Source organism: Bos mutus, chromosome 5 (genome assembly GCF_027580195.1).
Source record: "Bos mutus isolate GX-2022 chromosome 5, NWIPB_WYAK_1.1, whole genome shotgun sequence".
Lineage (NCBI taxonomy): Eukaryota > Metazoa > Chordata > Mammalia > Artiodactyla > Bovidae > Bos > Bos mutus.
In genome coordinates, this window is record NC_091621.1 from 3,734,427 (window position 1) to 3,760,196 (window position 25,770).

Consider the following 25,770-nt stretch of genomic DNA (forward strand, 5'->3'; position numbering starts at 1 on the left):
AGTGAAGCATCAGTTAGAACTGGACATGGAACAACAGACTGGTTCCAAATCGGGAAAAGAGTACGTCAAGGTTGTATATTATCACCCTGCTTATTTACCTTATATGCAGAGTACATCATGAGAAATGCTGGGCTGGATGAAGCACTAGCTGGACTCAAGATTGCCGGGAGAAATATCAATAACCTCAGATATGCAGATGACACCACCCTTACGGCAGAAAGTGAAGAAGAACTGAAGAGCCTCTTGATGAAAGTGAAAGAAGGGAGTGAAAAAGTTGGCTTAAAGCTCAACATTCAAAAAACTAAGATCATGGCATCCGGACCCATCATTTCATGGCAAATAGATGGAGAAACGGTGGAAACACTGGCAGACTTTATTTTCTGGGGGCTCCAAAATCACTGCAGATGGTGACTGCAGCCATGAAATAAAAAGATGCTTGCTCCTTGGAAGAAAAGTTATGACCAACCTAGACAGCACATTAAAAAGGAGAGACATTAACTTGCCAACAAAGGTCCATCTAGTCAAAGCTATGGTTTTTCCAGTAGTCATGTATGGATATGAGAGTTGGACTATAAAGAAAGCTGAGTGCCAAAGAATTGATGCTTTTGAACTGTGGTGTTGGAGAAGACTCTTGAGAGTCTCTTGGACTGCAAGGAGATCCAACCAGTCCATCCTAAAGGAAATCAGTCCTGAATATTCATTGGAAGGACTGATGCTGAAGCTGAAACTCCAATACTTTGGCCACCTGATGTGAAGAACAGACTCATTTGAAAAGACCATGATTCTGGAAAAGGTTGAAGGTGGGAGGAGAAGGGGATGACAGAGGATAAGATGGTTGGATGGCATTACCTACTCAATGGACGTGAGTTTGATTAAACTCTGGTAGTTGGTGATGGACTGGGAGGCCTGGCGTTGTGCAGTCCATGGGGTCGCAAAAAGTCTGACATGACTGAGCGACTGAACTGAACTGAACCTAGTGAAATAAATGTCAGATAGAGTGTATAAGGTTCCCACCTAAGCCTGATGGCCTCATTAAGTTGAGAGAGAAATAGAGGTTTGAGGTGAAGGAAGAAATAATCCAAACTGGAGAATTAGGTCTAGGAAAAAACTGGCTGCTGGTAAGCAAGATGTCATAGATGAAAATCCTACTGAGCTGTTGAGGGAATTGCATTGGCAAAATCTATGAGCCTAGATTTTAAAAATCTTTTACTGTTAAAGCATTAAAACAATCCTTGTGTTATGCAAAGTTGCTTCAGTCATGTCTGATTCTTTGCAATCCCATGGACTATATGTAGCCCACCAGGCTCCTCTGTCCACGGGATTCTCTAGGCAAGAATACTGGAGCAGGTTGCCATGCCCTCCTCCAGGGGATCTTCCCCACCCAGGGATCAAATTTGCATCTCTTATGTCTCCTGCATTGACAGATGGGTTCTTTACCACTAATGCCACCTGGGAAGCCCAAAACAACCCTTGGGCCCCTTAAAGTTCAAGGCAAAGACTAGATTACTAGATTTAGAGCCTCAAAGAGGTCATATTCCCTAAGACCCACTTCAAGGGTGGCCAAGAAGCATCAGGAACGATATTCCTCCTACAGAGCCACAAGTGTGAAGAACAATGAACCGGGAAATTGCTCTCAGAGAGGAGCAGAAGTGGGGCTTAAGCAAGGAAACCTCACCCATGGTCTGCTTGGCAGATTTCATAACTACTAGGGGCCAGTGACTTCTGTGTATCTCTCACTGCTGCCTCTTCCTAATGGGTTATCGTCCGATACAGGCACAGAGGGGAAGATAATGAGTTTCTTTTGGATCCTGGGTCCCTGAACCATGAGGAGCCACATTCAACTCCATGGATAGGACAGGAATTCACCCAAAGATCCAGAACTTCAAGTTGAAAGTAGTGACTGGATAGAACATGAGGATCTTCCCTTAGAGGAAGGGAACCATGTTTTGTGTCTGAAAAGAAGGAAACACAGAGATATTTGGTGGTCAGAGGGCCTGTGACATATCTGGCCAGTGATATACAAATATGATGATGAAGGCTCCTTTCAGGCTTAGCCCATAACACCGTTCTTAAGATGCCCACGCTCTCCTTCCTCTACCTATGGGCTGGATAAATGTCCAAAGAAGGCCCTAAAGGCCACAGGTTGAAGGTAAAGAAAGCACTCTCTCCAACAGTCTTGGTATTCAAATGACTCTCCAGTTCACTCCCACCACACTCCTCTCCCAATCAGTCTTTAGTGAGTAAGAAATGACTAGTCAGCCATTAAAAAGAATACATTTGAATCAGTTCTAATGAGGTGATGAAACTGGAGCCTGTTATACAGAGTGAAGTAAGTCAGAAAGAAAAACACCAATACAGTATACTAACGCATATATATGGAATTCAGAAAGATGGTAACGACAACCCTATATGCGAGACAGCAAAACACACACAGATGTATAGAAGTCTTTTGGACTCTGTGGGAGAAGGCAAGGGTGGGATGATCTGAGAGAATAGCATTGAAACATGTATATTATCATATGTGAAACAGATCACCAGTCCAGGTTCGATGCATGAGATGGTGCTCAGGGCTGGTGCACTGGGATGACCCAGAGGGATAGGATGGGGAGGGAAATGGGAGGGGGGTTCAGGATGGGGAACACATGTACACCCATGGCTGATTCATGTCAATGTATGGCAAAAATCACTACAATATTGTAATTAGCCTTCAATTAAAATAAATAAATTTTTTAAAAAAAGAAAGAAATGAACTTCTATTGTGTTAAGCTAAGATTTGGAGGTTGTTTTTTATAACAGCTAATGTAACTATAACAATTATAACATATAGCACTCTTCGAACGGTGCTTGGCATATAATAAACACTGCACAAGTGTAGCTATTACTATTACAAAACCCATTTTACAAATAGGGAAACTTATGGGTGTGTCTGACTCCCAAGTCAATTACTATTTTATATTTACTTCTCAGTAAATGATAGCCAGATCCATTTTATAGGTAAGTTTGGTGTCTGGCTCAAGGTCACAAATAACAACAGATCCAGAATTAGAGGCCTTTCTTAACTATTCAAAGGCCATTAGCCACCCCACCCCTTAACCCAGATCTCCAGGTTGGTCCCCTATTGTTTTATTTTGTTGTTATTTTTATGGTGTGTTTCAGGAAACACTCTACTTACAAATACTCCAGCACTGAACTGGTGAATCTGAATAGAAAACCAAGCAACCCTCCGCTGACCCAAATTTCAAGTTTTAATTTACATTGAGTTAGTTAATTAAAAACGTGCTCTGTGAGCATAGACACTGACATGGCTGGCTGCTGAAATTGCTTTTGCAGTTCTTCACAAAAAGCTGGGTTTCTTATGGTTTCGTCCCGCACAGCAACCCTGTACTATGGAATAACTCAACCAGCTCGGGAGATCTGAGGGAAGATGGGTAGGGGGGGTGGATTTGGGGGATGATGGGTGGGCCAGGAAAACAGCTGAGTAAGCATTTGATCTATGGAGCAACAGAAAAGCAAAAGACCTGAACACCAACTTACCCACCAAACCAGGGTTGGTGAGGTGAGGGCTCATGTTAATCAGTGTTTATAAAGTGATTGGGGATCCCAGAAGTGAATGAGACTATTCAAAATCCCCTTATTATTATTATCACCAGTCTGAATAATCTGTTTTTTAAGGAAGCCACTATTATCGAGTGCCTACTATGTGGCAGTTGCTTTCACACATCTGATCTAATTCTTTTAATCACCCTATGTGGTAGGTTTGGGTTTTCTTCCTTTTTTATGTCTTTTTTGGTTTTGCAATCCTCACTCTGCAGATGAGAAAAACAAATTTAGCAAAATTAAGTCACCTGCTAAAGAGTGGCAGAGCTGAAATCTGAGGTTAGACCTTTCTAAGTGTAAAGCCCTTCTCCCTTTCATCACACCACACTGCCTCTTGCAATCTTCTCTTCAAATTCTTTCTGCATTTAAAACAAAATTCCATCCAAGGATGCCTATGGCTCTTTTTATGTCTTCTTTTTTACTGAAGTGTAATTTGCAATACAGTGAAACACACATATCTTAAGTTTACAATGCAATGCATTTTGACAAAGGCACATACCTCTGAACCCACACCCCTATCAACAGAAGGATATTTCTATCACCCAGAAAGCTCCCTGGTGCCCCTTCACTAATGATGCCCTTTTTTTTTTTTTAAAGAAATACAGTCAGTAAAATGAGCTACTTTCCTTTGATCAGGCCATCTATTTGTGACCTTCGCAATGAGGCTATGCGCATGAGGTTAATCTCTGAGGTGGGCGCACTGTCTTATTTGATGCTTTGAATATCAGGAAGGAAGATTCACATAAAATTCTGCACCCTGGTGGTTCCATTCACATTGAACACGTGGATAAGACAAAGATAACAGATACCATTCTGCCTGAATTATATGACTACCATCATCATTTTGGCCCCTAAAATATGTCATGCACCAGACTGTAATATTTATACAAATAATTTCATTTAATCCTCATAATTATTACCTCTACTTTACAGCTGAGGAAATTGGGCTCAGAGTGATTAGGTATGATACATAAGAACACACAGCTAGAAAAATGTAAGCCTTGAAATTCAAATCCAGGATACCTGATTTCACAGGCTTTTACGAGTGAACTCCGGGAGTTGGTGATGGACAGGGAGGCCTGGCGTGCTGTAATTCATGGGGTCACATAGAGTCGGACATGACTGAGCAACTGAACTGAACTGAATTGATGGGTAAATTTTATATCTCAAAGGTGTAATGGGCTAGTTATGATCATTCAACAAATAGTACCCAGAATTTACTGAGTGTTAGGTGCTGTGCTGAGTGATATGGAGAAAGATACAAAGATGATAAAGATACAGTCTCAACTGTTAGTGCCACAGTGCAATGGGGAGTCACTTAGAGCAAAGTCAGGGTCAAGATTCCCACAGGATGGGGAATGGGCTGTGGAAGGCCTAGGTTTTGGGGAGGGAAAAAGGGTTGCATCAAGGAAGGCCTCACAGAGATTCCAGAAAGACAGTTTTTGAACCAAGTCTTCAGGGATGAGTGAGAACTGGCCAGCTCTGATGGGGTTTAAGGTAAATGACTGCACAGACAATGGTGTGGTGAAGCACTTCTGTCTGTTCTTTATTGAGCTTTAGCAAAATCAATCAAACCAAATTTTAAACCCCTTACTGAAATGCAACCCTCACTGAGTTGTCTTATCTATTTCCCCACATACTCTAAACAGCTGAGAGTCAATGAAAGAAAAAAACCAGCTTTGAAGAGTAAAACAGTCACCAGAGTTCACACCCTAAGCTCACACGTGTGATTCTTGAGAGCCAGCAAGCCCTCACTGACAGCCAATTCTCTTTTATTTTCTGAGTCAAGTCCCATGTGATCCATTTCCTGATTCTTCAGGTCATAGGTGCAGAAAATTAGAAAGGGGGACAGGTACAGAGATGGCAGTAAGAAGGGGCAACCAAGGTAGAAAGACTTGAAAAGATGATTCAAGGAATTCAGAATTCCACAGTTAGTTTCTGGATATCACTGCACAATATTATACAATAGCTTGCTCAACTCAACAGGCATCTAAGAAGCTGTGTACCAGGAGCTTAAATCCAGTTCTGCCCTGTACAGTTTGATAGGAACAAAAGGTGTATAAATTAAGATAGAAAGATTGTCAGGCTAAGAAGGGCCTCAGTTCAACTGCGTAGTTAATTAAGGGCAGCAAGGATGGCCTGAAGGCAGGGAATTCATCTGTCAGTAAAGAGCAAGACATTTATGTTTCCTGTGCCTCAATTTCCTCCTCTGTCTAGTGGGGATAACAGCAGTACCTTTCCAAGCGAATGCTGAGAGGTAAATGAGTCAATATACAGAGTGGTATTGAATGCACGTTAGCTGTTATTAGCTTGTACCGCTGCTTGCTCAGTGCCTAGATTAGTAACTGCTCAATAAATATTGATGAACAAATGAATTCAGGAATGAATAAATGATGCTACTGAGTTAAAGGGGGAGAAAGATTATGTACGGCCTGGGCTCCTTAATATGACTTGCAAATCAGAAAGAATGTCATGCAAAATAGTTGAAGAAACAGATTTGATGTTTAATGTATGTTTCAGATACCTAAAAAATTAATTGCTCATTTCTTACTGCTTCCTTCCATTTTTAACAAGCCCAAGGAAAAGAGATGGAGCCATCACAATGAAATTACAGTATATCTCATACTACAAGATGGTGGAAGGGGCCCTGAGACCTACGAGTTAAGCTCTGTGCTGTGGAAATGCTGCAATGGCAGCAAACCCCAACCACCACACATTCACCCTGCCCCAAACCAGCTCTGTGGTCTCCTCCTTCCTCAAATTATACTTCCTCCAAAAAGGATAAACACAAAAACTGCCTTTAAAAGATGCTAAAGATCATAAAAGTAAAACCAACTTGAAAAAATATAGAGGCTGCTAACACAGACAGACAGAGCTACAAGAGGACTTGGGAGTGTATTACAGATCCAGGCCTTCATTATATAGAAGAGGAGACTGAGGCCCAGAGAAGCAAAGTGAGTTATGACCCACAGTCACAACTTCAAGAGAATGGCCAACTCAGAGGTGAAGCAGGGCACCCAGATTCCCAAGTGAAGTGAAAGTGCAAATGGCTCAGTCCTGTCCCACTCTTTGTGATCCATGGACTGTAGTCCACTGAAGCCCGGCAGGCTCCTCTGTCCATGGAATTCTCCAGGCAAGAATATTGGAATGGGTAGCCATTCCCTTCTCCAGGGGATCTTCCCTACCCAGGGATCCAACCCGGGTCTCCTGCGCTGCAGGCAGATTCTTTACGTCTGAACCACCAGGGAAGCCAAACTGGAGTCGAAAGGGGAATCCTTTTCTTCCCAAAGGAAACGGGAGTGGGAGGAGATTCCAGTAGGAACAGCAGGTAAGAGTTGGGGGGCGGGGAGGTAAGAACAGGGGCGGTGGGCTCACGCCGGTGGGAGGAAAATTAAGTCTCTCTGTACTTTTTGTGGGGGCAGGGTTTCAAACAGAAATTATCCAGTCCAAAGCTCCTGGGTTTTACAGGTGAATCCTTATTCTCCACCAGAAGAAACGCACACAAAGACCAATGCCTTCTCCCAGGTGTTTCCATCTCATCAGGATTTCACAGGTACGGGTGGACCTGCATGGGAAGCCTTACAGGTACCCTCCCTTTAGAGGTTTCGCTCTCCAACAGGCAGCAGAGAGGGGGGGGGGGCTTTGGCGAAGATGCGGGAGGAGTCTTGATGAGCATCAGGGAGGAGTTGCCAACTTGGCCCCACCACCCACAAGCGCGCGCGCGCGCACACACACACACACTTTTTGCTTCTTCCTTCCCCTCCCCCAACGATGACCAAAGCCAGGTGAGGGGACTGACAATTGGAGATTCTGTTTCCAAAGGGCTTCTGCTGGAGCTGCTTGCTTCTGAGCACACCCACAGAAACACGCGCGGACGCGCGCACACAGACTCTCACAAATATACACACACTCCCATGCACACACTTGGCACCCCCAGAGGCCGGGCCGCGCCCGCTGCATCTCTGCTTAGGCCCGGGGAAAACGACAGGCAGCAACATGAATGAAATCTGCCCAGAAAGACTGCATTTCAGCTCCAACCAAGCAGCCTCCAGCCAAACCGCCGAATATGTAACAAAGTTTTATTTCGCTTTTGGAGTCTCCAGTTACACTTCTACCATTTCCTGTGGAAAATTGAAGCTTTGAAGTGTCTAGCTCCGGCTTTCGCAGACAGGCAGGACCGCCAGCTCGAGCTCTCAAAAACAAACGCCCCGGCCCCACCCCCTCCGCCACCAGAACTGCAGGTTCAAACCCACCCAGCTCCGGCCTTCAAAATAGGGGGTGCGGAGAGGAATGACAGAACCTACTGGAAACCACCTCTTAAACCGGCAGTCTCCCCGGAACTCCGCCCCACTCCCATTCTGACGGGATCCCTTAAGCCAAGTGGTGACAGCCGCAGCTCCCAGACAGCCAACAGCGGCAAAAGCTGGGAGGTCTCCATCAGGGGGGTTGTCCATTGCGCAGCGCCCACCAGCTGTGAGCTCTGGCCTCAAAAACTGCCCCAGAAAAATTGCCCGTTCCACCCTCTCACCACGTACACCTTTCCCCGACTGTTTCTAGGCCGAGTGAGCTCTCAGTCTGCCTTTACAGCTACGGGGCGTCTCCTTCACCAGCTCACCGACGGCGTCCCGAGGGCGCCGGGAAGCAAGCGGAATCGGGCGGCTGAGGGAGAAAAGCGTCTCCTCCCGAGTCCCAGGGAGCCAAACTCCTTCGCCCGCGTATTTGTCATCTTTAAGGTCAAAAACAAAAAACAAAAACCCCACAGGGCTCTGGCAGAAATGTATACTAGGCGCAAATGATCGCCCCCCAAAGTGGCGCTGTGTTCTGCCTGCAGGAGGCAGCCGCCGCTCCACCCGGAATCGCGGGCGGAACCGCAAGCTCTCTAGCTTGGGACGCTACCAACCGCGTAAAGTACGCGCAGCGCATCCCGAAAGCAGGAGGCACTAGGTGGGGTTTCTGGCCGTCTTCAGATCGGCGGTCCCCTCAGAGGTTTAAGAGCAGCGGGCGGCCGAAAGGACGCGGGAGGGGACCGAAGGGCCAACTTAGGAGAGAGTTGGACGCGTTGGATGGGAGGGGGCGGCACCCGCGCGACCACTTACCGCTGGCGTTCTTCCCGCAGATGAGGTGCTGGTAGGGCTGCAGCAGCCCCCAGATCTCGGAGTCGTTGTTGACCGTGTACTCCAGCGTCTCCACGGTGAACTTGGGCGCCTCGTGGAGCGCGTGGTGGTGGTGGTGGTGGTGGTTGGCGGCGGCTGCCGGTGGGGCTGCGGCGGCGGCGGCAGCAGCAGCGACGGTCGGCGGGGCGCAACAGCTGCTGCCTCCGCTGGCGCTGCTGGCTGCGCTGCAGGCGCCGCCGCTCGCCGCTCCCCCTCCGGGGACCTCCCGCTCCTTATCCGCCGCGGGGGCTGCTCCGGGGCCCGAGCCTTGGCCTGGGCCGGAGCTGGAGCCCGGGCCCAGGCCGCTGCAGCTCCTGGGCAGCCCGGAGGCCACGACCCGCGCGTAGATGTCCCGGAATAGGCTCTCCATGCAGGCCGTCAGGTAGATGGCTGCGTGCTCGTGGATGCGCAGCGCCACGCGGCTGTCCACCATCCAGCGGTACACGCGGCCCACAGAGAAGGTGAGGCCGCAGCGCGCCGATTTGCCGCGGCCCAGGCGGTCGCCACCGGCACTGCTCATGTTGTAGAGGGACAGCGCGGCCAGCGCGGCCGCCGTGCAGTGCGCCGCCAGGCCCCAGGACAGCACGATCTCCATGGCGCTCTGGATCTCATACTTGGTGCACTTGGCGAAGCGCAGGCTCAGGCGCTGTGCCTCCTTGGCGATGCGTACCAGCGCCCGGCTCACCAGCGTCGACAGCTTGGCCAGTGCGTCTTTAGGCAGGCCGCCGGGGGCCACCGGGCCTGCCCGGGGATCCCGTGAGCGCAGGAGCAACGCCTCCAGCTCCTGGAGGGTCCAGGGGACCTCGTCGAGGTCCGGCAGCAGCCGCGAGCAGTGCTGGCCGGCACAGTCCAGCCCCTCGGAGTCTTCCACCAGGGCAGTGTTGACAGTGTCAAAGCTGTTGTGCCGGCTGTGCATGGAGTCAGTTAGAGGCGGCCAGCAGCTCCCGCCATACGGGGACGCCGGGTGCGAGTCGGAACAGCACAGGGACAAGTTGGAGGAGCGCACTGAGTCCGCCGCGCCACCATAACCCGAGTCCAGCGTTAGATCCTCCAGCGTCCGCACCACCGGCTTCTTACCTCTCCTGGCCATCGCTGCGCCACTTCATGCCGCCGGGAAGCCAAGGGGAAGGAGCAGCGAGGAGCAGCGGGCGCCGGGGCGCGGGAAGAGCCGAGTCAGCGCCGCCTCGGCTCACTTTTCCACCAGCCGCTGCTACCAAGTGTGACTACTTTCGGATGCCTCCCCGAGCCGTCGCCGCTGGAATCCACAGGGCACACCAGGGAGTCATCTTCCAGAGCCCAGGCCGGATCTGGGGCGCGCTAAGGAGCGAGCCAGGCCGGGGTAGAGGCTCACGCCGGACTCGCCCCTTTCTTCCAAAATAAAATAAAAGTGTCTGATCCTCTCCCTACTGGGCCGGGCTGGGCGCAGAAGCCGCTGGACGCCGGCCTCGGTGTTCGTAGGACGGAAATTTACTCAGATGCCGCCGCGGCAGCAGCTCCGCCGGCAGCTGGCTCTTGGCTCTCGGCTCCCCGGTTCCCGGTTCCCGGGCCGGGGTTCACTCCGTGTTCGCCCGCCCGGCACGGAAGAGCAGCAGCGACCGCGGCGGCTGCAAACCCTGCCGAACCCCGCAAGCCCTGGGCAGCCAGCGGGGCGGGCGTATGTAAAGCAGGGCCGGCGGAGAGCCAATGGGATTGGAGGATGCTAATTACCTTTAAATAAATATATATATATATATTCCTCGGCTCCACGCAGCCCCGCCCCTCAAGCACGCCCCCGACCTGGGACCGAGGCTGCAGGAAGTGGTGAGCTGGGGCCTGAGAACTAGAGGTGGGTGTGTGGGGGGGGCAGTGGGAGCTTAGAAACGCGGATGATTATTAGAAAAGCAGGATGATTATCCCTGCTGTCCCTGCCCTTCAGGCTTCGGCTTTGATACCAGACCTGGAGAAGCGTAGGTTGGGTAGGTTGGACAGGTGACCCACCCACCCACCGAGTTGTGCTCCCCCCAGCGGTTCACAATGTGTCTGCTTGGGGTCGCTTTATGCGCTTGGGTTTCGGATTTCACTTTCCTTTTTCTTTCTCTAGTACACACAAAGTATGTTTTTTCTTCCTCTCCTGCCTCCTCCACCTTCGGGTCCCCAAAACAATTAATGCTACCCTCTTTCAGACCCAGTTTGCCAGAGTGGAGATAAGAAACCAGACAAGCAGAGGGATAAGGAATGGACAAGGCTGGAAGGCTGTCTCTGGACATTAGCCGACAGACACCAGGGCTCGTGAACTACATTCCTTTAGTACCCAGGAGGACCCTGAGTCCATCCTTCAAGTGCCTGGGGGTGGACTGGATGGAGGGCTTGCTGTGGTTTAGTGGCTAAGCTCTGTCGCACTCTTTTCGACCCCATGAACTGTAGCCCCCCAGGCTCCTCTGTTCACCGGATTTTCCAGGCAAGAATACCGGAGTGGGTTGCCATTCCCTTCTCCAGAGGATCTTCCTAACCCAAGGACAAAACCTGCATCTCCTGGTTGGCAGGCAAATTCTTTACCACTGAGCCACCTGGGAAGTCTCACTTTGACATTCTGGTGGGTATAGTTCCAGACAGCTCAAGAGTTGTTTTTTCTTTTTTTTTAACTAAAGAGTGATCTATATGCATGTCTTAATTGCATTTATGTCCAATAGCATTGTCCTGTTAATTGTCCCCATCCACCAGGGCAGAAACCAAATCTTATTCACCTGGGGATCACCAGTCCCACTGTCTCTGCCAGAGGGTAGGGGACTCTCCTGCTCTGGCTTGCTCTGAGTTTCTAGCTTAAAAATGCCCTTCTAGGAAGGTAGCCCAGATCCTTCATGTTACAAAACAAAATTCAAGTAAATTTTAAAGCTCTTATTGGCTTTATTCAACCATTTGCAAATCTGGCAGTTTTGCATGTAGCAGATGGAAAGGAGCTTGGAGGAGCTGTAGGAAATGAAAGACTTACATAGACAGAATGGAGAGGGAACAAGGGAGTTACACCAGGCAAAAGAGAAGGTTGGTTATTGCTAGGTTGCTTTCCTTTCGGGGATGGCAGGGGGTCTAGAAGGTAGATTACTTAACTATTGCTCTCAAGTGATTCCTGATTGACTAGTTTAAGATTCCATTTCTGGAAGAGCCAGGTGGAGCTTAGCATGCGCTAAGTCGCTTCAGTTGTATCTGACTCTTTGCACACTATGGACAGTAGCCTACCAGGCCCTTTGTCCATGAGATACTCTAGGCAAGAATACTGGAATGGGTTGCTGTGCCCTCCTCCAGGGGATCTTCCCAACCCAGGAATTGAACCTGTGTCTCTTATGTCTACATGCATTGGAAGGTGGGGTTTTGTTTGTTTGTTTTTACCACTAGTGCCATCTGGGATTCCATTTGGGGCCTGGTGTCTTTTTAACACTCGGTACTGTCTTGGGTGTTTCAACGCCTCCGCCACTTCTGAGGCTGTTGATTTCTGGGCCCTTGTAACACTAGGTTGCTGCAGTCTGGTTACTGGTTAGATTCCACACTGAACTACAGATTCCCCACGCACAGGCTTGACACAGAGGAGGCAATATTTGTTGTACATTGGTGAAGGAAGGACATGCTTTTGAATTGCTGGTTCAATTATGGATTTTCCCAGATAACCCAGTCGATTGTCTGATGTCTCTCATCTCTGTCAGCCCAAATCTACCATTACTCATCCCTTCACCCTAATAAATGACCCTTCACCCTAACAAATGACCATTACCCTGTAGCTACCATCCTAATATCTATGCCCATCATCTCTTTCTGTTGACTATTACAATATTCTACCAACTGGTCTCCTTCTCTCCTGCCTCTTCTTCACCAAACCATCAAGTCCAAGAATCTTCCAAAATCCCAGTTCTCATCTTATCTTATAAGATCTCATCTTATCTCATCTCATCTTCCTGTCTTGTAGTAAATTCAAAGGCTCTCATTTGCCTTGCAGATAAATAAAGTTTATACTGGCTAGCTGGCCTTCAGCCAATCTCATTCTGTTCTCAGACTTTTCCCATAATATTCCAAACCTTTTAAAAGAGATTGTGATAGTTAATTTTATGTGTCAGCTTGCGTGAGCCACAGGTGCCCAGATTAAACACTGTTCTGGGTATTTCTTCGAGAATGTTTCCAGGTGGGATTAGCATTTGAATTGATGGACTCAGTAAACTACTCTCTCCACTGGGGTGGTTGTTGTTCAGTCACTCAGTTGTGTCCAACTCTTTGCGATCCCATGGACTGCAGCATGCTAGGCTTCCCTGTCCTTCAACCATTGTGGCTGAGCATCATCCAGTCTGCAAAGGGACTGAGTAAAACAAAAGGTAGAGAAAGGAAGAATTCATTACTCCCCAACCTCCACCTCCCTGAGCTGGGACATTTCATCTCCTTCAGCCCTTAGGCTGGGATTTACATTACCTGCTCCCCTGGTTCTCAGGTCTTTGGACTTGGACTGAATTATACCAGCAGCTTCCCTGGGCCTCCAAGCTTGCAAATGTCAGATCATGAGACTTCTCATTCTGCACTATTACATGAACCAATTCCTCATAATAAAACTTTCCCTATATGTATTTTTTCACATACCATTGACTACAAGGATACACAGTCTTCAATGATCTGAAAACTGCTTTGTCCTCTAGGCTCTCTGTCATCACCCTAGCCTCCTGAAAACATATTCAGTCACATAGACACATGATGCACTCACACACCCACACAGATATCTGCACACACATGAACATACAGACACAAAGACACACATACACATACACACACACCTTTATTCTAACCATACTGAAATCACTTGCTGATTTTCCAACTTAACATGTTGTCCCTTGCATCTGATAAGTCTTTGCAGAGGTTCTTTCTTTTGCTCACTCTGCTCAAGGACACTTGTCTTCCTCTTCTGAATCTGGCAAGCCTCATCCTCTAAGATTCAGCTCCAAGAGTACTACCACAGCAAAGTTTTTCCTGACGCTGCCTCCTGTCTATGCAGCCCTGATTTAGGAAGATGCATCCATCTCTGTTGTTTGGGACTGGTTCTCAGAGCCCTTTCTCTTCTCCTCTGCATGTTTCCCTGGTGAGCTCATCCACTTGTATGCCTTTGACATGACATTGACATTGAAGTTGCTCAGTCGTGTCCGACTCTTTGCGACCCCATGGACTGTAGCCTACAAGGCTCCTCCATCCATGGAATTTTCCAGGCAAGAGTACTGGAGTGGGTTGCCATTTCCTTCTCCAGGAGATCTTCCCGACCCAGGGATCGAACCCAGGTCTTCCGCATTGTAGGCAGGCGCTTTACCATCTGAGCCACCAGGGAAGTGTTTCCACCTATGTGCAGATACTGCTTGAGTGATGACCACTCAGAATGTAGGCAGCAAGAACCCAAGAAGAGCTCATGCACAGGGAAGAAAAGAGATGGAAACAATAGGCTTCACATTTATTTATTTTTTTCCTATGGCACCAGGTCAACTTGGGTTCCATTAATGCCTATGCCAATTTTCCAATCAGGTACCCTGAATTGACTCATCAATTTATTTTATTCTGTCTTTCCTTGCCTGTGGAATGCACAAATAATCACACCCATCTTTTGGGGCAACTAGGGGTTAAATGAGATTTCTCCATACATAGGATTTAACACAGTGTTTCACATGTGATAATTACCCTATGTACAATGTTATTATCTTCTTCATTTCCCTACTTTTCTGCAATAAACACATTACTTATAGAGTAAAAAAAATGACAAATGTTACATATAAAATCCAAATGAGGCTTCAAGGCTGGGCTGAAATGTCACCTTGTCTAGGAGGCTTAGCCATATCTTAGTGAACCTACTGCTGCCTGTTACACTGTAGATACTCATATGCCTCCTCTCACCTTCCAGAAGACACACTCCTTGAAAGCTGGGATTTTGCCCCCAACATGGTTCAGTACTAATGAGCATGTTCCTTGTGATTAGGCATAAACCAAAGCATATGTCTATTTAGTTTACTGGAATAGATCATTAATGATAATGTTAAGTACTGAGGGCACACCACCCTAAGCACTGAGAAAAATAAACACAGCAACCAAATGTTCAGTATTAGTCCCATACTATCAGAAAAGTCAGCATCTGCAAAAAAAAAGTCTAAAGAAAGTTCAAATCTTCCCAAATTCCATCTCACAGAAATCAACACTAATGACTTGTGTTTCCTTCATATCTATTTTTTCCTCATCTTTTGCTTTTAACAGATGTATTTTGACAGAGTTGGAATTGTTCTGTAATTTTGCATTTTGATTTTTCCTTAAGAAATTTCCACCAGCTTGATATTATAATCATTTCCCCATGCTAGTAAATATTCATTCAAAATATTCTTTTTTGTGTAACTACAAAATATTCCGACATATGTTTATACCTTAACTGGTGGGTTGATTCCCCCATTTGGTTGTTTTTCTGTTTTCTAACTGGGATAAGTAATGCGGGGATGAACCTCTTTGTACATAAATAACTCTTCGTCAAAGCTAGAAGTGTTATTGATATCTATGTTATCCTTGGAGAAATGCAGATCAACAATGAACATACATTAAAGATTTTTTAGGGACTTCCCTGGTGGTCCAGTGGCTAAGATTCCATGCTCCCAATACAGGGGGTGCATGTTGATTCCCTGGTTCAGGGATCTAGATTTCTCTTAAGGATTGACATGTTGCAACTAAAAAAGATCCCACATGCTGTAACTAAGACCCGCCCAGCACAGCCAAATAAATCAATATCTTAAAAAAAAAAAAAAACAGAAATTAAATTACTGGGGTTATTTTGCCTATCAGATTAGCAAAGATTTATAAAGTCAGTCGTGATGAATGGGTGTCGTGATGGGACCTAAACTGGGGCGATATTTTGGGAGGGCAGTCTGTCGATATGTATCAAAATGTCAATGTGTACTCCCTGTGGTTTCTCAGAAATCATATCTTCTGATATTATCTAAGGTGATTCTTGTGAATTTTCCAAAAATATACAGGATGTTCTTTGTAATGCTGTTTTAACAGAGGACTTGGGGAAACAACCTAAATGTCTTTCAATAGGGCCTGATGAAATAATTATATTAATTCAGATAGGGAAATATTTAGAGGTCTTGAAGAATAATGATCTTTCTTTCCATAGCATATTGGGGAGTGAAGAAATTTTTGAAAATAGGTCTTAGAATTGCATATTTAATATGATCCCATTTATGTAAAATGTTTTATATAGAGCTAAATATGTATATAAATATGTAAACTTGCCTGAAAGGTTGGAAATAATAGCTATAACTAGTTTATTGGATTTTTGAAGATTTTTTAAAAGGAGTTTTATTGATTCTAGTTCCATTCCTGGTGTTTCCTTCTTCTTTTGTTTTTTGATTTTTAAAAAAGTTTCTGTTTATACTTCTGAAGTGTTTACAATAAACAGGTATCATTTTACCAAAGCCAGAAAGCTGTTTTCCAAAGAAAATTAAATAATTTTCTGCCCGTTATTCTGAAGCCTAGCTGTCAATCAAAGTATTAATATAATCTTTCATTCTTCAGCATTCTGGAAACCAAGCAGCAAGCATAGCAACCAACCCAACAACCATAATGTGAACCAGCCTCGTTCAGCTGGGGTCACACGTGTTGAGAGCTTTATCACATGCTTTCTATGCATCTACTGGGTAGGAACAAACAAGGCCATTTGGTTTGGAAGCCTGGCTTCATTGCTTTCTACCCATGTAATCTTGAACAAGTTCTTTAGCCTCTCTGTGCCTCACCAGGCCTCTATTCTTTGTCTTTAATTGGGGATAATAACAATACCTCGATAGGTTGACTGTGAGGACTAAATGAGGTCATTAGAACACTGTCTGGCCCGCACTGTAAATGCTCAACTAGTGTTGGTTACTTCTATTATGGGTCAGGCACAGTGCTTGTCACTGGGGGCAATAAGGACTCAGCTTTCCTTCTGAGTACTACCCTTGTTGAGCTTCTAGTGGAAACAGAGACATTAATAAGAGCTGCAAGTGCAGCGAGTTTCCAGATAGGGAAGTTCAAGAATTACACACATGAATTAACAGACTGTGTATGTTTCACTGCACTATTTCTGAGCGAGCCCCTGGCAAACATCAGCTATTTCTTGGGTACATAGTGAATGTGTATAAAGCTCAGCAATGATCCCTTTGCTGTGTGTGTCTTTGTGAGTGGAAGACTCTGTCATTAGGTAGAAGACTATTGATGAGTCCACCCCAATTTCAATCTGCTCCACATCAGTGTGAAGTGAAAGTCGCTCAGTCGTGTCTGACTCTTTGCGACCCCATGGACTATACAGTCCATGGCATTCTCCAGGCCAGAATACTGGAGTGGGTAGCCTTTCCCTTCTCCAGAGGACCTTCTCAACCCAGGGATCAAACCCAGGTCTCCCGCATTGCAGGTGGATTCCTTGCAGCTGAGCCACAAGAGAAGCTCCACATCAGAAACGGACATATATGCCTACTTCTTCTGAACTTTCTCCTGAAAGAAAGAATCACAGTCAACATAATGGCTTGCTCATTTGTCGAGTGGGAATAGGTCACATAATGCAAAGAACTTTAAAGAAGTAACTTTTCAGCAAGAGCTGTAGATGCACCTGTTAATATGAGGCAGCTCTGAGAGCAGATCCCAGGGCAATCATGGCCCTCTCAGCATTGATTCTTCATGTCTTAGGGTCATGCAGCCTTTGACAAATGGGTAGAGCTGCATGCATGTGGATAAACATTATTCATATTCAATTGATATACTATATCTGGGGTTCACTGATCTAAAGATTCCACATGTAGTTGTCAGAATTGTACATTAATATGATAATCATTACAAACCCTAACACTTTCTGAGAACGGACTTTGTGCCAGACAACTGTTTTAAGCATTTTACATGTACCTACCCCGTCAGCATCCCCACTTTATTGATGAGAAAACTGAGGTGCAAAGAAGCTGAGCAATTTACCCAAAGTTGAAGGGCTGTAAAATGTGGACACAGAATTTTAACCCAGACATTTCAACTCCAAAGTCCACTTTCTGAATCAGTGCCACAGGACTGTGTGTGCCAGGGGAGACCTGAAGAAGGGGACCCTAGCCCAAGGTGGGTGGTCAGAGATGGCTTTCTGGAAGAAGAGACTTGGATGGTCAGACTTCAAGGATGAGTAGGAACTTACCAAATAGGGGAAATATCCCCCCAAAGCAGAAACACCACATACAAGGGTACGGGATCAAAAGAAAACTGAGTTGTTTGGAGGAACTGGCAGAAGGTCATCGCTGCCTAGCTGAGAAGTAGAGGAAGGAATTTGTAAGATGAGGTGGAGGAGGGAGGCACCCACCAGCATAAAGGCCCAGAGGGCATTTTGAGGAGTTTGGACTTAATTCTGAAACATTTTTTTTTTTAACTCCTAATTTTATTTTATTTTTAAACTTTACATAATTGTATTAGTTTTACCAAATATCAAAATGAATCCGCCACAGGTATACATGTGTTCCCCATCCTGAACCCTCCTCCCTCCTCCCTCCCCATACCATCTCTCTGGGTCGTCCCAGTGCACTAGCCTCAAGCATCCAGTATCGTGCATCGAACCTGGACTGGCAACTCGTTTCTTACATGATATTTTACATGTTTCAATGCCATTCTCCCAAATCTTCCCACCCTCTCCCTCTCCCACAGAGTCCAAAAGACTGTTCTATACATCAGTGTCTCTTTTGCTGTCTCGTACACTGGGTTATTGTTACCATCTTTCTAAATTCCATATATATGCGTTAGTATACTGTATTTATGTTTTTCCTTCTGGCTTACTTCACTCTGTATAATAGGCTCCAGTTTCATCCACCTCATTAGAACTGATTCAAATGTATTCTTTTTAATGGCTGAGTAATACTCCATTGTGCATATGTACCACAGCTTTCTTATCCATTCATCTGCTGATGGACATCTAGGTTGCTTCCATGTCCTGGCTATTATAAACAGTGCTGCGATGAGCATTGGGGTACACGTGTCTCTTTCCCTTCTGGTTTCCTCAGTGTGTATGCCCAGCAGTGGGATTGCTGGATCATAAGGCAGTTCTATTTCCAGTTTTTTTAAGGAATCTCCACACTGTTCTCCATAGTGGCTGTACTAGTTTGCATTCCCACCAACAGTGTAAGAGGGTTCCCTTTTCTCCACACCCTCTCCAGCATTTATTATTTGTAGACTTTTGGATCGCAGCCATTCTGACTGGTGTGAAATGGTACCTCATAGTGGTTTTGATTTGCATTTCTCTGATAATGAGTGATGTTGAGCATCTTTTCATGTGTTTGTTAGCCATCTGTATGTCTTCTTTGGAGAAATGTCTATTTAGTTCTTTGGCCCATTTTTTGATTGGGTCATTTATTTTTCTGGAGTTGAGCTGTAGGAGTTGCTTGTATATTTTTGAGATTAGTTGTTTGTCGGTTGTTTCATTTGCTATTATTTTCTCCCATTCTGAAGGCTGTCTTTTCACCTTGCTAATAGTTTCCTTTGAGCAGAAGCTTTTAAGGTTAATTAGGTCCCATTTGTTTATTTTTGCTTTTATTTCCAATATTCTGGGAGGTGGGTCATAGAGGATCCTGCTGTGATGTATGTCGGAGAGTGTTTTGCCTATTTTCTCCTCTAGGAGTTTTATAGTTTCTGGTCTTATGTTTAGATCTTTAATCCATTTTGAGTTTATTTTTGTGTATGGTGTTAGAAAGTGGTCTAGTTTCATTCTTTTACAAGTGGTTGACCAGATTTCCCAGCACCACTTGTTAAAGAGATTGTCTTTAATCCATTGTATATTCTTGCCTCCTTTGCCAAAGATAAGGTGTCCATATGTGCGTGGATTTATCTCTGGGCTTTCTATTTTATTCCATTGATCAATATTTCTGTCTTTGTGCCAGTACCATACTGTCTTGATAACTGTGGCTTTGTAGTAGAGCCTGAAGTCAGGTAGGTTGATTCCTCCAGTTCCATTCTTCTTTTTCAAGATGGCTTTGGCTATTAGAGGTTTTTTGTATTTCCATACAAATTGTGAAATTATTTGTTCTAGCTCTGTGAAGAATACTGTTGGTAGCTTGATAGGGATTGCATTGAATCTATAAATTGCTTTGGGTAGTATACTCATTTTCACTATATTGATTCTTCCAATCCATGAACATGGTATATTTCTCCATCTATTAGTGTCCTCTTTGATTTCTTTCACCAGTGTTTTATAGTTTTCTATATATAGGTCTTTAGTTTCTTTAGGTAGATATATTCCTAAGTATTTTATTCTTTCCGTTGCAATGGTGAATGGAATTGTTTCCTTAATTTCTCTTTCTGTTTTCTCATTATTAGTGTATAGGAATGCAAGGGATTTCTGTGTGTTGATTTTATATCCTGCAACTTTACTATATTCATTGATTATTTCTAGTAATTTTCTGGTGGAATCTTTAGGGTTTTCTATGTAGAGGATCATGTCATCTGCAAATAGTGAGAGTTTTACTTCTTCTTTTCCAATTTGGATTCCTTTTATTTCTTTTTCTGCTCTGATTGCTGTGGCCAAAACTTCCAAAACTATGTTGAATAGTAATGGTGAAAGTGGGCACCCTTGTCTTGTTCCTGACTTTAGAGGAAATGCTTTCAATTTTTCCCCATTGAGGATAATGTTTGCTGTGGGTTTGTCATATATAGCTTTTATTATGTTGAGGTATGTTCCTTCTATTCCTGCTTTCTGGAGAGTTTTTATCATAAATGGATGTTGAATTTTGTCAAAGGCTTTCTCTGCATCTATTGAGATAATCATATGGTTTTATTTTTCAATTTGTTAATGTGGTGTATTACATTGATTGATTTGCGGATATTGAAGAATCCTTGCATCCCTGGGATAAAGCCCACTTGGTCATGGTGTATGATCTTTTTAATGTGTTGTTGGATTCTGATTGCTAGAATTTTGTTAAGGATTTTTGCATCTATGTTCATCAGTGATATTGGCCTGTAGTTTTCTTTTTTTTTGTGGGATCTTTGTTAGGTTTTGGTATTAGGGTGATGGTGGCCTCATAGAATGAGTTTGAAGTTTACCTTCCTCTGCAATTTTCTGGAAGAGTTTGAGCAGGATAGGTGTTAGCTCTTCTCTAAATTTTTGGTAGAATTCAGCTGTGAAAGCCGTCTGGACTGGGGCTTTTGTTTGCTGGAAGATTTTTGATTACAGTTTCAATTTCCGTGCTTGTGATGGGTCTGTTAAGATTTTCTATTTCTTCCTGGTCCAGTTTTGGAAAGTTGTACTTTTCTAAGAATTTGTCCATTTCTTCCACGTTGTCCATTTTATTGGCATATAATTGTTGATAGTAGTCTCTTATGATCCTTTGTATTTCTGTGTTGTCTGTTGTGATCTCTCCATTTTCGTTTCTAATTTTGTTGATTTGATTTTTCTCCCTTTGTTTCTTGATGAGTCTGGCTAATGGTTTGTCAATTTTATTTATCCTTTCAAAGAACCAGCTTTTGGTTTTGTTGATTTTTGCTATGGTCTCTTTTGTTTCTTTTGCATTTATTTCTGCCCTAATTTTTAAGATTTCTTTCCTTCTACTAACCCTGGGGTTCTTCATTTCTTCCATTTCTAGTTGCTTTAGGTGTAGAGTTAGGTTATTTATTTGACTTTTTCTTGTTTCTTGAGGTGTGCCTGTATTGCTATGAACTTTCCCCTTAGGACTGCTTTTACCGTGTCCCACAGGTTTTGGGTTGTTGTGTTTTCATTTTCATTCGTTTCTATGCAAATTTTGATTTCTTTTTTGATTTCTTCTGTGATTTGTTGGTTATTCAGCAGCGTGTTGTTCAGCCTCCATATGTTGGAATTTTTAATAGTTTTTCTCCTGTAATTGAGATCTAATCTTACTGCATTGTGGTCAGAAAAAATGCTTGGAATGATTTCTATTTTTTTGAATTTACCAAGGCTAGGTTTATGGCCCAGGATGTGATCTATCCTGGAGAAGGTTCCACGTGCGCTTGAGAAAAAGGTGAAATTCATTGTTTTGGGAATTGGTGGGTAGTGCATTTAACAGTTAAATACATTTAAATAATGTATAGGTGACTGCATGACTGCAGTATTGGTAACTAGATAGACAACCAATTGAACTAGAAACCAGCTAACAAGTAACTGTCTAAATATTTAAAATACAGCTCTTGTTTAGATCATCCTTTGTTTTGATCACCTTCGGGGGGTGGGGTGGGGGAAGCCTGCTGGTCACACTGGAAATATATTAAGGCCAAATCTTCTAATACCCATTGCCAGAGGTTTCTTTCACTGAATTAAGCCTCCAATTCCAGGGCAAGCCCAAGTTTGTGGCCTCCAGCATTAATGCTCTTCCCGTCTACCAGGGCAGACAGTGTAAGCTTCACACCAGGCCTCAGAGTCTGAGTATAGCCCACTCCAATTAAACTAGAGTTGTTGACTTTTGCAGAAATGGAAGCAGTGGGATCCAATTGATATTTAGCTGCAATTCCAAAGCGAGTGCAGTTGGTTCCTGATGTCCAAGCAAGGTTTACTGAAGTGTCAAGATCTTCACATACTTTCTGATAAATTGATCCTCCAAATTCTGTACCATCATTGACATTAGTGTGTAGCTGGAAGTCCCCAGTCCTGTAGCCCACTGCAAAGTTATTCCTTGTCAGCTTTGATTTGGCACTGTCAAAGGTCATCTGGTACCCAGCAAGCCAGCCCTCATAACCGAAGACAGCCGAACCATGGATTGCAGGTCCAGCAAAATCAAAGTCAACATCACAACCAAGGTTTATACATTCCCTCTTGTAAGAAGACTTGATTTTACCACTTTCCTTTCCTGTGTTTGGTGAAAAGGTGGTATCAAATGTCAGTTTCAAACCTTGGCAAATCTGGTCTTCAATAGTGATTTCTGTTCCCAGAGTGTTATCAGTGTTCCACTTTTCTGTGAAAGTCAGACCATACTCACACCATTTATATTTGGTCTCCAAGGTCCCAGTAACTTTACCAGTGTCTGTATTAGATGAACCAGATGTTGAGAATTGCATGCCGCTGCACGACTTTGTTTTCACATCCAGTTTCACCAACCCAAAACCAAATCCTTTGTTGAATATATCTCTGGCAGCTTTGCCAAGGTCAGCATATGATGGAGGAATACACATTGGCCGCGCGCAGTTCTGTCCGTAGGTCGCCATGGCGAGGCCGTGGGGAGAGGTGATCTGGTGGTCTCCGGGGAAGGGAAGGCGCCGCTGCCGCTCCACTAGCAGCTGAGGCCGTTCAGCTCGCTCGGCGTCAGGCTCAATTCTGAAACATTTTAAGACCATAGTTGTCCAATATGCCTTGCCTCCCTGAAATAAAAAAAATTAGTAGGCCTATAAGATTAACTATGAAAAGGAAAGAAGGGCCACAATCATGCAGAAACAACTTGCCCTATCCCCATCAGAACCCAGAGATTTTATAAAGAGCTGTAAATGGCATTCCCAAGCCAAAGGTCTTCCCTTTTCCCAGCTCCATAAACCTCTCTCTGTTGTTCCTTAGGAGCCGGGTGACATTGTTGGGTGAGTGGGGTAAAGTTTGCATATTATAGTTAGTCTGTCCTCTGAACAAAGCCCAGTTGCAGCCCTATCTGTGATTGTTCTTGACTTCTAGCTGCAAAACTGGGAAATAATGCTTATGTCAAATTTTCAGGTATGTAATGTGTTTGGCTTATCTAGTTTAGAGCAACTGGTTACTCATCACTGAGAAGAGGAAAAGAAAATACACAAACAATCTTGTATCAGTCAGGTTATGCTAGATAATGCTTCAGTAACAAACAATTCCCAAATTTCAACAGCCTAAAACAGCAATGCTTTCTTTCTTGTTTAGGTCCAATGTGCAACATGGGTTGATAGGTTAACTACACTACTTGTAGTGTTCACTTAGGGGCCCAGGCTCTTGGAAGTACCATCACTGCACATGCTTTCAAAATTTATGAGGCAGGAAAAGGAGTGAGAACAAAAGAACAACACTCTGACTTTTAAAGTTTTCACCTGGAAGTTATACACTCATATTTCACTGGCTAATGCCATTCATACAACTGTATCTAACTTAAAAGAACTTCAAAGCATAATCTCACATGTACTCAGAAAGGGAACTGGAATATTTGTAAACAATCATAATGGCTACCATGAATGTAGCTTCTGCTCCTCTGGGAGTGTTATTCCATAGGAGGACAATTTATTTGATTGATAGACTCTGGAGGAGCTGTTCTCTCCAAGTTCATTATTTGCAAGCAGTCTGGTCAGTTAAAAGCTGAGGATGTTGGTGACAAGCACTGAGAGAGCAGTAGAGAACAGAAAACAGTTGCTTGAGTTTCTGGACCCTCTGATGTGCGGCTTAAATGAGATAACAGATGAAAACTTCTCCAGAACACTTTCTACCACCCAACCCCCTGGACTTTCAAGGCTTAGCCAAAACTTGACTTCCTTGGAGAAGACTTAGGGGACCACCAGTACCCCTAGGCTAGGTCAAGTTCCCCTATTATCAGCTCTCATACCACATATACGTCTCTGTCAGAGCATGTACCCTAATTTTAATTTGCTTAATGTCTTTCATCCCAATTAGACGATATGATCCAAGAGTGTGTGGACCTATTTGTCTTGCTGGCTCTGTAAACCATATCACCCAGCACATAGTGTACCCAAGAAATGCTTGTTGGATTGGTTGGATAGATGTCTTAGCACAGAATCTGCCCCTCAAATGATACTACCATTATTGTTATTTTCCACCTGTAAGTCTCCATCTCCTCACCAGATTATCTGATAGGGTATCACCAGGCAGTGACTCTGTGAAAAAAATGAAGTGAAAAAAAATGAGCCAGCCCCTTCTCCTCAGTGGCTTGTTGGTGCATTAATTGTTGCTGTTCAGTTCTTAAGTCTTGTCCAACTCTTTGCAACCCCATGGACTGCAGCATGCCAGGCTCCCCTGTCCTTCACCATCTCCTGGAGTTTGCTCAAACTCATGACCATTGAATTGGTGATGCCATCCAGCCATCTCACCTTCTATCACCCCATTCTCTTCCTGCCCTCAATCTTTCACAGCATCAGGGTCTTTTCTAGCATCATCAAAGTCCTCTACTAAAATGTAAACTCCCCAAGGAAAGGATCACTGCTATATCCCCAGCACTTGCTAGGCACTCAATACATGCTTGTTGATTGAATGAATGAATGGGTGGAAATTATACTATAATTCAAGCTAAGCATGTAGAAGAAGGAATTAAAATTCATTCCCCTTTCTTCTGTGTCTTCTCTTTTCAGATCCCACATCAGTGAGCTAATGAGGATTACTAGTGGGATCCAAGGCCCGGAATCAATCAAGTATTTTCTGAGTAATTCTATCTTCCTCCTTGTGGAATTCTAAAAATGGACAGATACAGTGCCTGTCCATTAGGAAATTCTGCTTTAAGTGGGGAGTCTAGCCAGGAAACAAAAATACTGTAGGAGTTTCAATCTGAAGGAATCTAATGCAAGTTCCAGAGGGGATGGGAGAGCTAAGGCACTGAATGGAACAGAAAGGAGACAAGGGAGGAAGTAGCAGTAGCAAGAAGCCTGTGCTATGTCCAGGATGGAGGGACAGAGAGAAGATGATGATATCAGAGACCTGAAGCCAAGCCATGTGGCAAGATCTAGAGCCACAATGGAGGCCGAGCAGGAGAGGTAGCTCCATGTTGGGAGGGGCAGCCCAGCAGGATCTGGGCTCATGAATGAGACATAGCTGCTGCCAGGAACACCACCCATAGCAGGCAGAGAGGGGCAGAAAAACCCTGGACTTGCCCCTCCTCCTGCCTCCATCTTCTGCCAGTGCATCCCATTGGCCAAACCCATCAAGAAGCTGGAAGGTAAGGGAATTTGGGGAAGGTAGTTCTTACAATACAAAATAGGTGGGTATAAGCACAAACAAGCCAAGGACCAGCTCAGGAAGATAAGGTGATATTTCAAGATGTGTATTTACTATGGTATGTCCCTAAGTAATACTGCAGACTTTTAGAGGCGGAAGCTTTGATTCTGT

General features: G+C 44.7%; 1 protein-coding gene and 1 pseudogene across 1 annotated transcript in view; both read right to left on the bottom strand.

The window, feature by feature from the left end:
- The window catches only part of ABTB3 (ankyrin repeat and BTB domain containing 3), a 334,406-nt gene extending 324,022 nt beyond the window's left edge, over positions 1–10,384 (bottom strand). Inside the window, exon 1 of the mRNA XM_070370211.1 lies at positions 8,694–10,384. Coding sequence (XP_070226312.1) covers positions 8,694–9,840 — 1,147 coding nt within the window. The 5' untranslated portion in view covers positions 9,841–10,384. The remainder of the gene's footprint in view (positions 1–8,693) is intronic.
- Positions 10,385–21,769: 11,385 nt separating this feature from the next.
- On the bottom strand, positions 21,770–22,972 carry LOC102287702 (voltage-dependent anion-selective channel protein 2 pseudogene; annotated as a pseudogene).
- Positions 22,973–25,770: the final 2,798 nt, after the last annotated feature.